At 38.8% G+C, this 18,049-nt stretch overlaps 1 protein-coding gene across 1 annotated transcript in view; it reads right to left on the bottom strand.

Annotated features, from left to right (window-relative positions):
- Positions 1-18,049, bottom strand: part of DNAH8 (dynein axonemal heavy chain 8) — a 310,125-nt gene that overhangs the window by 58,378 nt on the left and 233,698 nt on the right. The window contains 3 exon segments of the mRNA XM_030314553.1: positions 4,530-4,685; positions 5,059-5,211; positions 7,496-7,569. Coding sequence (XP_030170413.1) covers positions 4,530-4,685; positions 5,059-5,211; positions 7,496-7,569 — 383 coding nt within the window.

Here is an 18,049-nt window from a genome sequence, read left to right as displayed (position 1 = left end):
CAAGCAAAACGTGAGAGATCTTTCTCTAAGCCTGAATCACATTACTGAAATTATTCTGAAGATGTTTAAACTAAGAACTTTGCAATCATGCCTCCCCAAAGCCAGAACTTCATATGCACCATTAAACTTGAAGGAGATGTTTGTCAAGGCTCCAACCTGAGAAAGAAAACAAGATGTAGGAGAAGAAAACACTTTTCTGAAGGAAGAACTACTGGCAGTGGAACCTGGGCCCTGTTCCATGTGGCCGTTTTTATTTAATATTTAATTATTTTTAGGATCCTGGAGAAAATATCCAAGTCTGCAACTGCCACTGCAAGCCCCAAGAGCTGCTAACCAATGCCTCCAGCAAAAAAACCTCACAGACTTGTACATAAACCATTAGAAAAATCCCCCCAAATGGGCCTCAATGTAGGCTAGCCAAGGGGATGAGGAGAAAAACTCCAAACCATGGAAAGGACATGAAGATGATGAAGGATTCCTGTCTTTTTTTTTTTTTTTTAACATTTATTTATTTTTGAGAGAGAGAGAGTGTGTATGTGAGCAAAGGAGGGGCTGAGAGAGAAGGAGACGGAGAATCAGAAGCAGGCTCCAGGCTTTGAGCTGTCAGCAGAGCCCAACAGGGGGCTCGAACTCACAGACTGCAAGATCATGACCTGAGCCAAAGTTGGACACCTAACCGACTGAGCCACCCAGGCACCCCAAGGATTCCTATCTTAAGGGCAGTGGATGTTTGGCAGTCATTCTCAATTCTCAATTCTTCTTGCGTATTAGAATCACTTAAGAAGTGTTTTAAAGGACTGAGCACCCCACCTTGCTGCCTCCTCCCTGGGACTCTATGGCCCAGGCAATGGCTGAGAACCATCGCATTAGACATTCATTGGGTCCAATGCACTGTTCAAACAAAATATGGTACATTGACCATCAACAGGAAAAAACCAGAGGTGCCATTCTGACCTTCCACAGAATACTGCAGAATTTGTGGGAGGACACCATAAATGTAATTATTGAGTTTCAAAAGACCAAGACTCTGGAGGAAGACCTATTTAAAATTAAAATCCTAAAGGGTGAATGTGGCCTTGCTCTGAAACCCAGAATGACGCTGCACTGGAGTATCATAGAGAGAAGATACTAAGGCCAGAGGGAAGCTTCCATTGAGAGTAATCTCCAAGAGGATGTAGAAATGCCCCCAGGGAGTAGTGGCCAAATGTAGCTGAAGCACTGGGGATGCTGGGCTCTCTCTGGGAGGGCAGAAGAGCTGGCTGGCTAGAGCAGAGACATCACCCAACTGTGGTAAGGGCGCCGTTGCTGCAGTAACTTCCTGGCATATGTGTACGGTAAGTTCCTGGAGGAGAGGAGAGGGAAGCCCAGGGGGGTCTGGGGCAAGAAGGGTTTGGCGCAGAATTGGCTTGTGTATCTCTGTAAGTTCCCATGGAAGCACCCATGGCCTCCTCCTACTAGGTAAGCCTGCTCCTACCTCAACAACAAAACAAATCACACCCTTCACTATGCCACCCAAGACAGTTGTCCTTGACCAGCCAAGTCTATTCCCCTTCTATGGGAGAGGAGGGGTGTTCATTTTGTTCTCTGTAACAATGAGCAAGATCCATATAACACATGATGCCCTTGAGCAGGGGTGAGTTGATGACATGATGCCAAAGCACAGTTCAGTAAGGGAAACTGCACTGGGGGATACACAGTTCTTGCACTTGACTGCTATTTCACCACCAGGTTCTGCGTTCTGACTCGTGATGGGCTCCAGCACGAACCCCTACGCAGCCCTGAAGCTTCAGAGCGTGCGACATGAACCAATTCCCTGTTCTTTTTGTCAGTCTCTGCAAGGACAAATGCATATGCATCATGTTTGTATAGAGCAAGGGATAACTAGGTTAACTTGGAGGAATCAATCAGTCAATTAACAAATCAGGTATTGGGCTATTATGTCCAACACTAGAGAAATCTAAGTCACAATCATTCCAACCCAGAACGTCCTTCCTGTAGCAGCTTCACTTCAAACTTTAATGTGCACGTGAATCACTTGGGCATCTTCTTACAATGCAGATTCTGATTCAGCAGGTCTGGGGCCAGCCTGAGATTTTCTCTCACAAGCTCCTGGGCCATGTGGACGTTGCTCGCCCCGAACCTGCATTTTCCTATCAGGTAGGTGCCATCCTAACAAGCAAAACAAATTATTTAGGCAATATCACAGTAAATATTTCTGCAAATGAGGAAAACAGAACGGAGGAAGCTATGCTTGGATTATTTGTGCTCCCTGTGCAGTCACAGAACTTGATAATGGAATTTTAGAAATGGGAAAAATCTTGAAAGATCACCTCCTTCTGACTCTAAACACACAGATGAGGAAACAGAGGTCCTGAGAGGCATATAACTTAACAATCCCCACATAGCTAATTGATTTTACCGCAATATGACTGTATTTTAAGAGACATTCAACCTTTACTTTCACAGCCCTAGCAATGGAGACTTTTTGCTGTTTTAATCCAAATGTATGTCATGTTAAGAGCAAACACTCCTTGACCCCATGACTGGACCACGGCCCCAGTGTTGTTCTTCTATTTAGCACTTGGATAATGGCCACAAAAACACAGGTTGCCCCACTGACCATATGGAAAATACCCCCAATCATCTCCCCATGATAAGCTCAGTGGAAGAGTTGAATCATCACTACTGGGAACAGAATCATAAAATATATTATTTGCGAATTGGGAATTAAATAACAGAGTTAAAGTAATATTTGTATTAGAGTATGATAAGGCCTAGCAAAGCAAACAATTCCCAGATAAGAATGTATGAAATAGGCTTCAGTGACTTGAAAGCTGTAATTTACAATCCAAAGGCCACAGTGGGACTTGGTAAAAATAACCACCCACAAAGTGTTTAACCTGGTTTTAACTCTCTCAGGGGGAGGGGGCCAATGCACAGGAGATACACCAATGTCTCCTCTACACAGCTCTCTCTGCTGGGCAGCAGGGAACCTGGCAGAGTGGCAGGGACAAGGAGCCTGAGGGTAAATATGCCCAGTATTCTCTTGGATGAGCACCAAATTCCCCTCCAGCTTTGGGCAGGAGGGGAGAGAGGAGGTGAAGCTCTGTGTGCCACTATGCACAGCTAAGGCAGGCCTCCTAGTACAAGCCAGGTTTTTCATTCTGTCCTCACTCCAGCCTCAGGGAAGGAGGAAATGTAGAAGGGGTTAAAGGAGCCTGTTCATCTCTCTCCAAAATCAAGGAGTGACTCAAGCACATTAAAATTATACAGCTTTCAAATATGGGACAAAATATAAAATCAAATGTAGAACAAAGCAATAACAAAATGAAAACACCGTATGGCTGCAAAGTCATAAAATTACTAAATTAATATACAAGTGTATGGTAAAAGCAAATAGTAAACAACCTGAAAATGACAGGTAACCACTGTGACTCTTCTCATTGTCACCATCACCTTCGCTGGCTGGCTCAAAACACACCACCGCCCGAGGCAGGCAGCATCAGGCTTGACTCCTAGATCTACCACCTATGAAGTTACCCTAACCTCTCCAAGCCTCAATTTCCTCATTTTTATTTTATTTAATTTTTCCTGGACGTGGTTAATTTATTGCCACACACTAAAGGGATGGGGGGATGGACCCGGAGTGAGGCTGGGGCTGCGTTGTCCCTGTGTCTAGTTCTCCTGTTATTTAGGACAGTCCAAGCAACAAATTCCTGAGAATCTGAGGAGAATTACAGGCATTGCAGTGAGACTGGTTAAATAATCTATGAAAAGCATCTAGCAAATAGTAGCTGTTCCTGCTTTAGTGCCACTATCTTCATTAATTTATTTATACATCTGGACATATTCTCAATCAATGTCCTCTGGCTTATTTATTTATTTATTTAAAAGTTTTTTACTTATTTATTTTGAAAGAGAGAGAGAGTGAGCATGAGTGGGGGAGGGGCAGAGAAAAAGAGAGAGAGAATCTCAAGCAGGCTCTCTGCTATCAGCACAGAGCCCAATCCAGGGCTCAATCCCACAGACCATGAGGTCATGACCTGAGCCAAAAATCAAGCGTCGGACGCCCAACCGACTGAGCCACCCAGGCACTTCAATTTTCTCCTTTTTAAAATGGTGATACACCATTCTCACCTTGAGAAATGTGACTGTTAGCATTACATGATATAGTACATATAACTCCTGGCCAGCATAGGTACTTTGAAAACCAAATTTCTATCTAAATAACCATGTTCATCTCACAAATACTTACTGAGTTCCAGAAATGCCCCAGATATTCCTATGGCCAGAGAGACTGAGAAGTTACAAAAAGACAAAGTCTTTGCCTTCAAGAGTCTTACGCTCCCATGGCCAGAGTGAGGGGCAGGAGCAGGGAAAACATTTAACTACATAGACAAATAGATACTATGCCAGGTGGGGAAAGGAGCCACGAAGGAGAGAAAAAGCAGGGTGAGGTAAGCAGACAGTGCAGCAGAGAAACAATGTATTAGCATCCCCTAAATGTGCAAACTGCTCTCAGAAGTTACCTGCACAGTAGAGTGTAAAAATGCTACTGTGTAAAGCATCGGCTTCCACATGGGTAAATTACTGATATCCAGAAGGTCTTGATTAATTCCGGCAAATGTTCTTTTCAAACCCGCGCGTACGCCTTGGGGCGGCTCATTAGTGAATTTGAGAGAAGTCTGTCGTAAAAAGCAAACAGTAGTTTTGTTTCTAGAAATTATTGTCAAGGATAAAATAGAAATTACAATCCCTCAGACAACAGTATGCTTACGGTACATGGTATGTTGGCTAGAATTCAGCACTGTGTAAACGAATGACATCAATCACAGCTGAAACCCCATGAATTACTACTGAGTCTTATAACTCTTCTGTGTAAATAGTTCCTATATAATATAGATGGTTATAGTTAAGACTTTGACCATTATTACATAAGATCTTACAGACTCTACTGCACCAAAATCCCTGTTGTGGTTTCATCTTTCAATAACGCCACGATGTCATCTTTATTTAAACAACTCTCAAGGAAAAGACACTTATGTCACAGCAACAAACCTGAAGCAATGTAATTGGGAATCGATCATGGGGCTCAGTAGTTATCCATACTCGGAAAGAGTCATCACTGGCTTCCGTGGTAATTAACGTCTCTAGCAATTCTTCCATGAATTCTAGGCCAAGGTGACAATTTTGCAGTAAAACCCAGCCACCCTGTATTCAAAAATGATTTCATATTAATATCTTGTAATTTTTTGTTACAATTTTAAGAAAACAAAATGTACGATTGAGAAAAAAACCCTTTGCTTAGCGCATGTAAATACTGTTTTGAGCACCTATTTTTGGTAAGATGATTTTATGTCAATACAAACATTTTCTTCTGCTACTGGTAAATCTGGTTACTTGGAATCAAGTGGGTTCAAAACAATAGTACTCAGCCACCCCAGGTTCAGAAGGAAACAGAAATGAAAGCTCGAAGCCCTGTGTAAGTACAGTGTGTGCACCATCTAATGGTAGGAACGGGTATTTTGGAATTTGTAACAACGCGTCCTACGATGAATCGGAACTGACTCACCTCCGAACCAAATCATCCATAGTCACAGAGAGAGATGCACATTATCTCATGAAAGATGGAGACAATACATGTGATGACTTCTGCTACCATAATGTAAAATAAACATTTGTTGTCATCACCGCTCCCATATAGTCCCAAAGCCACGAAATGTACTAAGCACTCACTACCTTAATACTTGCTAAAACTGTCTTTAACAATATAAGTCACATAGCCAATGCTGCTCTATGAGAACACAGGTTGTTGTTTTTTTTTAACCAGACAACATGTTGATACCCTGATATAAAGATCAGATCAATACAGCTACAAAATAGTGAGCGCAGTAAATAGACGGTAATTCTTGTGTGTTATGCCTCCTACCGTGAGGGAAAATACAACTCGAACCGGCTTTAGCAGCAAAGGGGACGTGTTCGTCTAGACAACAGGGGGCTGCAGAGTAAGATGGACTTCGTAGTTAGTTTGTGCCGCAGGGATCCAGTTACTCGCTGGGTATTCCATAATGTCAGTTTCACCTCAAAAATCTGGTGGCCCTCAAGGGGCAATGTGGCTGTACCTGTTCATGGGCTGTTGGTTTGTTTGTTGGTTTGTTTGTTTCTCAAAATGTCATTATTATCCATACTTATCCCACCTTGAGAAACAGGACGTGGAAGTTATAAAAGCTAATATTCCAAAGAAGGTTAGTGTGAATGTACCGCTGAAATTTAGAAGTTTCTCATTCACGGAAACTAAAGAAACTATTTAAGGCCCAGAATTAAACTGTCAAATCACTCCTTGGAGTGAATCATTTGATCTGAGTAAAAATAATTATATGTAACTGCCTTGATATATATAAATTAGATACAATAGATTATTGAATATAATTAAGTGATAAAGAAAAAGGCTTAGGGCACTTGAGAATTAATGACTAACTTGAGAATTTGATGGCCCAAGCAGAGCCTTAGCTCATTAACCCTCTCTTGTCATTAATTCCCAAGAAAAAGCTGCACCAAAGTTGCTACAGACATTAGGAGATCAAAAGCTTAAAAAGAAACCGAGATCTTACTTTATTTTTGTAAGTGGTACGATTTCTTATCACAGCTGAAATTGTTATCAACCAAGCATCTCTAGAAAATTAATGTCCTGTGTATTATTAGGTGTGATGGAAAATATTTCTCAAGATTCCATCCAGCTTGCAATTTTCAATAAAAACCATCATCAATATTTAAACATAACATCTTCAAGTATTTCTTATTCATCTGCAACTATCCACTAATGAAAAGAATAAAGTCTGACTTTAACCAAAAATTGAAATGTAACTGTCTCGGCCTGTCACTTCTTAAGCGCTATCTATTAATGTTGATTGTCAAATTCCAAGACTTGCTAGAGCTCCATTCCTAGAAACCAGAAAGCGTGTCTGCCAAGTTGTCAAAAAAAAAATATTTAGTGAAAATAAGATAGAGCTTACACTATAGAAAATAAAACAAGCTTTTTGTGGGGATGTCAGGAGCAAACCAGCTTGTGGTTTAAAATTAATTGTAATCAGGGATGCCTGGGTGGCTCAGTTGGTTAAGTTTCCAACTCTTGATTTTGGCTCAGGTCATGATCTCACATTTTGTGAGACTGAGCCCTGCATTAGGTTCTGCACTGACAGCGTGGAGCCTGCTTGAGATTCTCTCTCTCTCCCTCTCTCCCTCTCTGTCCGTCCCTTTCTCTCTCTCTTTCTCTCTCTCTCTCAAAATAAACAAATAATAAAAACATTAAAAACTTTAAAATCCATTGGTAATCACAGGTTGACTATACATACATTAAAAAAAAAAAAAAAGGAAAATGATGAAGCATCACAGGCAGAATGCTTAAGCCATCACTGTGGCAGTCCCAGGTAGACCTGATGTCCAGAGGACTAATAGCAAGAATGATGCACTAGGAGTAGCTGTCCTTGTCACCCACCTGCTGCATGGACACCTGAATCAGCTTCCGAGCATGTACCTCTTGTCCTTGCCCCATTGAGATAGTTCTGCATTCTGTAACATAGGAGAAGGACCACTGTGATAAGATGTAAATTTTGTAACAGGATTGGGACAAAAAAAATAATTCCTCAATGGTCATGGCCTCCCTCCCTCCATGGCTTCTAACAAGGGCCCTTGTTACTCAAACAGGTGTGGCCTTTGATTGTGTTGATGAGAGAAATTAGTGGGACAGAAACTGGAGGCACTGTCTGGAAAGCTGAGGGCGAAGACATACAAAGGGCACGAGGTTGAGTTTTTAGAGAGTTTGGGGGTTTTGGAAATGAGGTGATCACAGGTATTTAGAGGGAAAGAGGATTTTTGAGTTTTGCTGTATATTTTGATTAGGATCTTTCTTTGGTGTTTTAACAGATGCTTCAGTGAAAATTTAATTGGGTTTTTATTCTTTTAAGATGTCAGGGTTGCAGTGCTTTCTGTCCATTTTGGGTTTGTTTGCATGATTGTCTATTTTCCGAGATAGAACTCAAGGCAACTCAGCCCCAGGAGGACTGTATTCAGGGGTAACTGCTCCTTAGATTAGATCACCACCTTGGAACTAAGCATGAAGAGAAAGTGGAGGCCACTCCAAGATCGGAAGTATGACTACAGTTCAGGGGAGAATCCGCTGTTTAGACTCTTTAGTGCATTTGAGGTCCCAGGCAGAGAACCCACTTGCACCGTGCCACATGAACTCACTAAATGAAGAAGTCTCTGAATCATGCTTGTGAAACTGGAATTGGAAATTAATTCTCAAGCAAACTTTTGTAGACCCAATTTCCTTGAGTTTTAGGGGCATGATCTCAGGGCCGGAAAAGGAAGTCAGTGGAGACACTGCGAAGCAGTGAATGTTTTTGCCCTGCTATCCCAGATGAGCCTGGATCCTCAGTGAAGTGGGGCACTGTGGTAGGGAAAACAGTGAGGCTAACTTGGGAACCACTAGAGGAGGCTATAAGTGATGGAGGAATTTATGGCGTGGGAGGAAGTATGTCAGGAACCAGAGAAGTTGTCAGGACATACATCATTTGAACAGCACTGCATGGCTAATGGACAGAGATTCTGTGAGGCTCTGTAAATTGCAACATTAGAGACTATTCATAAACTCAGGGTCACAGGGAGAAACTTTGCAAGGGTGCCTGACAGAGGATTGTCATAGATATTTTGTAGATATCAGTGCACTGCTTGAAGAATCAGGAATTGCAAGAGGCTGAGGTGGAACCAGGCACTGCTCCCAGAGAAAGCCGAGAAAAATTCACACAACCTACCAAAGGAGAAGAAAAGGGAGGTGGAACTTGAATGGAGGAGGCTCTGGATCATTCAAAGAGATGCTGAGCCTTTCATTTGAAGAACACACAAATGTTCAGTTGGTCAACGGGGGGAAGGTTTGATAGGGACAAACAGTGATAACACATTGAGTGTGAGCCACAGTCTATCTCCTGTCTCCTTCCAACTCTTCTGAAATACACCTTCGAAAAGGAAGAGCTGCTTTCCATTCAGGTGGCCTGACTTTCTAATATTGATCCATGAATGGATTAGGAGGAGACTTAGAGGCATCCCTTCAAAACACACCCAGAATCTGCTCACTTCTCCACATCTCCACTTTCATTCCCTGGCCCAAGGTTCCATCATCTTTCGCCTAGATTTTTGCAAAAGCTTAACCAGTGTGACCTCACTCGCACTCCTGTCCCCTGCTCTTGTTCCCTACCAGCTCTTCTTCCCCCAGCAGACAGAGGGATTAGCCCTAAATCAGATCATGTCCATGCTCTACTCAGAACCATCTGATGGCTTCCCATCTCATTCACAGCAAAACCCAAAATCCAGTGCAAAGTTCTTAGCTACAGCCTCTAAACACACACAATAGCCCCCACTGCAGACACACACACACACACACACACACACACACACACACACACACACTCTCTCTCTCTCTCTCTCTCTCCCTTTACACACTCCACATACCCCACATACACACTCTACACACTATCTCTTCTCCACACACACACTCTTTACACACTGTACATACACACTATATGTACACACTCTCCACACTCTCCCTCTACACATACTCTACACACACACCTACACACTTTACACATACACACTACATGTACACACTCTACACACACTCTATCCACACACACACCTAAACACTCTACACACACACTCTACACACATACTACACGTACACACTCTACACATATACTCTCCACACACACACTTTACACACTCTACACTCGACACACTCTCTCTACACACACACTCTTTACACACTCTACATGAACACACTCTACACACATTCTACATACACACTCACGAACACACACTACACACACTCACAAACTCACACGAACACACTACAAACACACTCTACACACACACTGCATGAACACAACACACACACACACACACACACACACACACCCCTTACCTCACTACTCTTCCCCCGCTCAGCCTCCAGCTGCAATGGCCTGCTCCCCAGGCACACTCCAGCTTCACTGCTATTCCCTCTGCCTGAAAGATGTCCCCCTGAGAGCTGCACTGCCTCACTTCCTTCACACTGCAGATCTTCCTCACCCTCTTAGCAAGGCTTCCCTGGTCCACCCCATGTAAAACAGCACACCTCTCCCATCACTCTGTCCCTCATGCTGCTTCTTTCTTAGCAGATTATGTACTTTTCTTGTTAGCATAGTATATACTCACTTGTTTGTCGGTTATTGTCTGTTTTACCCCCACACTAGAATGTGAGCCCCAGGAAAGGGAGGAGCTAGATCCCGGTGGCTAGCCCAGCACCTGAACAGTGGGGGCACGCAGTAGGTGCTCAATAACTCTTTCCTTAAACTTTTAAAACTGAAGTATAATTTACTCTTTCAAAGTATATAATTCAATGTTTTTTAGTTTACTCATCACATTGTGGAACTATCACTTCCATCTAATTCCAGAACATTCTCATCACCCTCAAGGGAAATCACACACCCATTCGTGGTCACTCCCCATGACCCCTCCCAACCAGGAACCACTAATCTACTTTCTGTCTCTATTCTAGACATTTAATATAAATGGAATCATACAATATGTGGCTTCTGGTTCTGTCCCCTTTTACTAGCATAATGTTGTCAGGGTTCATTCATGTTGTGGCATGGATCACAACTTCATTCCTTTTTATGGCTGAGTAGCAGTCCACTGCATGGATGGACCACATTTTGTTTACCCACTCATCAGCTGATGGACATTTGGGCTGTTTCCAATTTTTGGCTAGTATGAATAATGAACACGAATGCTATGAACATTCGTGTATAAGTCTTTGTGCAGGCATATATTCAATTCACTTCATTACATACTTGGAAGTAGAATTACTGGGTCATATTGTAACTTTATGTTTAACTTTTCAAGGAACTGACAGACTGTTTTGCAAAACAGTTGCCCCATTTTACATTCCCATCAGCAATGCATAAAAGTTCTAATTTTTCCACATCCTTACCCACACTTGTTATTGCCCATCTTTTTCTTTCAACCTATCTTATTGGGAGTGAGGTGGTTATCTCATTGTAGTTCTGACTTGCATCTCCCTAATGACTAATGATGTTGATGATATTTTCGTGTGCTTGTTGGTCATTTATATATCTTCTTTGGAGAAATATCTATTCAAATTCTTTGCTCACTTTTAAATTGGGTATTAGACTTTTCATTGTTGACTTGTAAGGGTTCTTTATATGCTCTGTATACCAGACCCTTGTCAGATCTATGATTTATAAATGCTTTCTCTCATTTGTAAGTTGCCTTTTTCACTTTCTTTGATGGCACCCTTTGAAGCACAAAAGTTTCAAATTTTGAGGAAATCCAATTTATTCATTGCCTCTTTTATTGCTTACGTTTTTGACGTCATATCTAGAAAACTACTGCCTAATCCAAGGTCACAAAGATTTACTCCTGTTTTCTTTAAGAGTTTTATAGTTTTAGCCCTTACATTTGTCTCTGGTCAATTTTGAGTTGATTTTTGTATATGGTATGATATAAAGGTCGAACTCCATTCTTTTAAAAGTAGATATCAGTTTTTCCAGCACCATTTGTTGAAAAGACTATCTTTTCCCTCATCCAACAGCTTGGAACCCTTGTTGCAAATCACTTGGGCATATGTGTTAGGGGTTATTTATGGGACTGCAATTCAATTCCATGGATATATATGTCTATTGTTACGCCAGCACCATCTTGTTTGAATTACTGTATCTTTATAGTAAGTTTTGAATTCAGGAAGTATGAGACCTACAGCTTTGTTCTTCCTTGTCAAAACTGTTTTGGTCCTTCTGTGTCCTATGTATTTCTCTATGAATTTTAGGATCAGCTTGTCAATTTATACAAAAAAAGGCAGCTGGGATTTTGATGGGGGTTGTGTTAAATCTGTAGATCCATTTGGAGAATACTGACATCTTACCAATATTAAGTCTTCTGACCCATGAACACAGGATGTCTTCCCATATATTTAGGTATTCTTTAATTTTTTTCATTTATGTTTTGCACTTTTCAATGTATAAGTCTTGAAATTATTTGTTAACTTTATTCCTAAGTATCTTTATGATGCCATAAATGGAATTGCACGTATAATCTCATTTTTGGATGGCTCTGGCTATTGTATAGAAAAATTTTAAATTTTTAAATATTGATCTTATATCCTGCAATCTTGTTGACCTCATTTATTACCTCTAATAGTTTTTGTTTGTTTGTTTGTTTGTTTTTTGGTGGACTTCTTAGGACTTTCTATATACAAAATCATGTAATCTGCAAATAGAAATTATCTTACTTCTTCTTCTGGTCTGACTGCCCTGTCTACAACCTCCAATACGGTGCTGAATGGAAGTGGTGAGAGTCTTGCTCCTGATCTTTGGGGGGAAAGCATTCAGCCTTTCACCATCAAATATGATGTTAGCTGTGGGTTTTTGGTAGGTGCTCTTTATTAGTTTGAATAAATTTTTATTCCATCTTATTCTTGTTTTCATCATGAAAGAGTATTGAATTTTTTTCAATGCCCTTTCTGCACTTATTCAGATAATTATGCGGATTTTGTTCCTTATTCTATTCATATGGCATATTATATTGGTTAATTTTCATATATAATTAACCTTGCACTCTTGGGATAAATCCACCTGGCTATAGTACATAATCCTTTTTTTAGTTTTAATTTTGTTTAAGTTTGTTTATTTATTTTTGAGAGAGAGAGCACACCAGGAAAGGACAGAGAGAGAGGGTGAGAGAGAGAGAATCCCAGCAGACTTCATGCCACCAGCGTGGTGCCCGATGTAGGGCTTGAACTCACAAACCATGAGATCTTGACCTGAGCTGAAGTCAGACGCTTAACCAATGGAGACAGCCAGGCGCCCCGTGCATAATCCTTTTTATAGGGTGCTGGATTTTGTTTGAAAGTAGTTTGTTGAGATTTTTGCTTCTATCTTCATAAGGGATATTGGTTTTCTTTTCTTGTGGTATCTTTGTTCTGGAATTGGTAATAGTGGTCTCATAAAATGAGTTGGGAAGTGCTCCCTCCTCTTTTATTTTTTGGAAAAGTTTGTGAAGAATTGGTGTTATTTTTTAAATGTTTGGTAGAAATCACCAGTGAAGCCATCTGGCCCTGGTATTTTCTTTGTGGAAGTTTTTGGTTACTAAATCAGTATTTTTACTTCTTATAGTTCTCTTCAGATTTTCTGTTTCTTCTTGAGTCACTTCCAGTAGTTGTCTCTTGCTAATAATTTGCCCACTTAATTTGGGTTATCTAATTTGTTGGCATAATTGTTCATAGTATTCTCTTATGATATTTTAAAATTTTTGTCAGGTCAATAGTGATGTTTCCCCCTATCATTCCTGATTTAATAAACTTAGTCTTCTTTCCCTTACTCTTGGCCAAACTGAAGATTTATCAATTATTGGTATTTTCCTTTTTCTTCCTTCCTTCCTTCCTTCCTTCCTTCCTTCCTTCCTTTCCTTTTCTTTCTTTCCTTTTTATTTTTTTATCTTTTTACTGTGAGGTAATGGCATATATTATCCATTATGGAGACTTTCCCTTTTCTTATTTAAGCTTCTATTTCTGTATAACCTTTGGGACTTACTTCCGTGGTTTGTCTGCTAAGTCCTGGGAATGAATTTCCCTGTACCACTCTTTATTTCCCTTGCCATCAAATGTTCACTTATCTCTTTATGACTTTGGGCAAGTTAATGATCATCAAATAATATTTTCTGATCTTTATAAAAGGATAATCAATTAACCTCTTTGCATATTTCACAGTCTTGTGGAGGTGGGGCTTATGGAGTGGGGCTCAATATATTACCAACATTCTAATTTGTTTTTTTCACTCGTGGTTGTTAGTAGGTGTTTGTTGGTCTTTTCGAAGAAGATACTGTGTTGATTCTTTGTTGTTGCTGTATGCTCTGTTTCATTTCTTTCCACTGAAACATTTATTGTTTCCTTTTGCTTGCTTTGGGTTTAATTTACTCTTCTTTTCCTGGTGTCTTAAGGCAGAAGTTCAAGTTATTGACTTGCAAACTTTCTTCATTTTTAACATAGGTCAATAAATATTTCATAAATTTTCTGAATGGTCTGGAACAACTAGATTGATTGACATTGGAAAAGTGACGAAGCTTTGCCCTTAAGAAGAAAAGGTCCCAAAGGGCAGGGACCAGTGAGATAAGATGCAGTACAAGACCAAATTTCTAGAAAGGGTAAAGAAAGATGCCACAACATCATAAGAGGAATTCTCAAAAGAAAGATGGATGCAGAAGGTATTGTAGGAAGTGTTGCTGCAGATAATAAAGTATAATTACACTTTGGTGTTTGGGCTTTTTGTTTGTTTGTATTTGAGAGACTTTAATAAGAATTCAACTGCTTTTCCATTTCTTTCCAAAATTAGGCTTGTGTCTTTTTCCCTTTTTCGCTTTCTTTTTTTTAAAACTTCTTATATCTAGTTAAGTAGTATATGCTCATAGTGAAAGCACTATACAGAAAGGTATAGAGAAGAAAATGAAAGTCATGAATATCCCTCCCTAGATTTTCATTCTAAACTTTTTAATATGCACCATACACAATCACTTACCCTCATTTTAAAATTCAAAACGTCCTGAAAACTGAAAATTTTGCAGAAAATCATTTTAGTGGCAAAACTTGACCTGACTGGATATGAGGCTATTTATAGACTTTACTCCTATCTCTATGAATATTAATACTCTTATTTGCAGTATATTATATAATATATGAAATATTATCTTTCTAAAAGGTGGACTATTCTGATTTCTGAAGTATATCTGGCCCCAAGGATTTTGAATAAGGGATTGTAAGCCTAGCTATATTAAAAATTATATATATATGTATGTATGTATGTATGTATTATATATATACATACACTCACAGATGTTATTCTAAATCTCTACTTCTTAACAGCATATTGTGAGTATTTTACTGTCATTAAATATTACTGGAAAATTTTTTAATGGTACCGTAATATTCCATCATGTTGATGCATTCTTGTTCATTCAACCTCTAGCCTTTTCTATATGTGAGACATTTTCAATTTTTCAATATTATAAATAGCACTAGATTAAACATCTTTGTATATAAATTTTGATATGTATCTCTTGATATGTTCTTGGAAGGAATTCATACATATAGAATCGTCAAGACAAAGCACAAATATTTTAAAGATTTGTGATATATACATTAAAAAGGACAGCCAGTGTCTCCAGCTAAAATGGAAGGCTGTTGTTCCCAGCCCACATGTCCATCCTCATTTGTGCTAATGGCGCTTTGACATACAGAAGTTTCAAAACTTCATCACTCCAAACTATCCGCCTTGGTTTTAGATTCTGATATTATGATTAAGAAAATCTTAGCTACCCCAATAGTACCAATACATTCTTTTTTTTTTTCTTCTATAGCTTAATTAACCTAGAATTTACTTTGGAGTTTAAAGTAAGATAAAATTGTTACTTTTTTCTAAAGTTAACCGGCTAGCCCAACAATGTCTATTGACTAATCCATTTTTCCTCCATTGATGTGAAATGTGAATCTTATCATAGACTAAGCTTATTATAGATACTAGAGCCTAATCTGAGGCCTTTCATTTTGCTTTATTGATCTGTTTATCTACTCTGAGCTTCCACACTGATTAAATTATTGTCATTTGATAAAGGTTTACAAATCTAGTGGTGCTCATTCCCCATTATTCTTTTTCCTTTTCAAAGTTTTCTTGGTTATTCTTGTCCATTTATTGTTCTAGATGATCTAAGATCTTTCTACTATCCAATTAGAACAAGAAATATAGTTGGAATTTCAATTAGACTTTCCTTCAATTTATAGATTAATTTAGCAACTATTGACATCTTTACAATATTGAATCTTTACACTGGGAATGTAGTTTGACTCTCCATTTATTCTATCCTACTGTTATGCCTCTAAGAAAGTTTTATAGTTTTCTTCTAATAGGTATTTTAAAAATTATTCCCCAGTTTTATTTTTATTGCTATAGTGAATGGGATTTTTTACATTTTATTTTACAAGATTGTTCCATTGATTTCTTTAATATATTTATTTTGTGATCAGCCACCTTACCAAACTGTCCCGTTAAATCTAATAGTTCTTCAGTTGATTCATTTGTGTTTCTAGTTAGACAATTACACTGCCTGAGAGTAATGATGATTTTTGTCCCTCCTTTCCAATAGTTATATCTTTTATTTATGATTCTTACAATACATTAGCTATATCTTCCACAATAGTGCTCAATAATAGTGGTGATAGCAGACATCTTTATCTTATTCTTGACTTTAATGTGTCTAGTTGTTTACCAGTAAGTAAAATGTTGATGTCTGAAGTTCATATTCATTATCATATTAATAAAATGTTATATGTATCAACTTCTTAAAAGTCAAATACAAATGTTTAATTTTTATAAAAAGGCTTTTCAGCACCTATCAAGGTAATAATATGATAGCCTAAGGAAGAGTCTTTTACTTTTTGTTGTGATGAGAATTCTTAATACTATATCTTTCTTATACCCACCCAAGCATTCCTTCTTGGTCAAGGAAAATTACTATTGTTTTGTACGTTATTTTTTTTAGTGACACAATGAATTCTTTTTGTTTGCATTTCAGTTAAGATCTTTACATTTACATTGACAGGCAGCGTCAATCTGTAGTTTTCTTTCTTTTATGAAGTTATTACTATCTTGTCTGTTTCTATCAGGATAATGCTATTCCCTCAAAATAAAGAGGAAAATGTATCATCTTTTCCTATGTTCTGAAATGGAATAAAGTATGTGAAAGTTTTAGAAGATTTACTAAAAAAAACCAAGCCCAGAGCCTCTGCTCAGGTCATAACGTAAAAACTTCTCATTTTTCTCATCTTGATTATTGGTGTATTCAGGTTTTTTTTTTTTATAAATTTGTATTTTTCTACAAACTTGTCCATTTTAATGATATTTTTAAGTTTATTACCATAACTATGCACTGTTCTCTTGTTATTTAAATTTTTTCATCTGTATGTGTTTTTATGCCCATTTCCTCATTCCTACTTTAGTATATTTGTGGGTTTGTATTTTACTTGTTCTCTTTCACTTGTGTTTGGATTCTATCTTCAAACCCATCCATCCTCTTTCTCCGTTATCCAGGCTCTGGTAGGGTTCTCATGCTAAAGACACCTGTCTTCTCTCTTGCCCAGGCACACAGTGTTTCTGGGCAGAATTTGTCTGCTCCAAATCTCTCACTGCAGAGTCTGACAGGCACTTGACAATATCCATAGTGAGAAGATTTTCTTTTCTTACAAAAATGTATTTGATTTGGTCCCATTCCTCAAGTTGCTGTCTGGTAACTGGTTAATTTATCCAATGAAGGCAGTGAAAGGGAATGAAAGAACAGACCACTGCAGTGGGATTTGGAAGCCCTGAGATAAGGCCTGAATTGAGTCTGTCCCCAGCCAGCTTTATGGCCCAATCTCTAGACTTTAGTTTCCCCAGCTGTAAAATAAGGTAGTTGGATTTCAAGATTTCCAGCCTATTCACCTTGAGTATCCTATGATTGTCTAGTATCCAGTTATCCAAATAAAATCTTTCTAGTTGAGACTAGATTACTATGTTATTCTGTACATATTATAGTTTCATTTTCACAGATATTTGGGGGATAGTAAATAGCATGAGACTTTCTAGCATTCTCAAAACTTATTCATCAAAGAGTTCTGTATAAAATTCATTGGGTCCTGGAAGACTGGCAAGTTGCCATAAATACCAGAGCAAAACAGCCTACCTTTAAGGTGGTTAGTAATACTTAACCATGGATAGTTGCCATTACAACTGGAAGCTCTTTACATGGAGTTTCAGGATCAAAATCAAATGTACTCTGTTTTAGTATCCTAACAAAGCAACCAACAGAAGCCTGAACAATTGTTGGAAAAACTTAAGTCATGGCAAGAAATGGAAATCACCAAATTGCCAAGCAAAGTAGTATGATAACATGTAATAACAGTAAAGGTGAT

The sequence above is a fragment of the Lynx canadensis genome, chromosome B2 (genome assembly GCF_007474595.2).
Source record: "Lynx canadensis isolate LIC74 chromosome B2, mLynCan4.pri.v2, whole genome shotgun sequence".
NCBI classification, from domain to species: Eukaryota; Metazoa; Chordata; class Mammalia; order Carnivora; family Felidae; genus Lynx; species Lynx canadensis.
The sequence above is the reverse complement of the archived record's forward strand: the minus strand, read 5'-3'. Positions and strand labels throughout refer to the sequence as shown.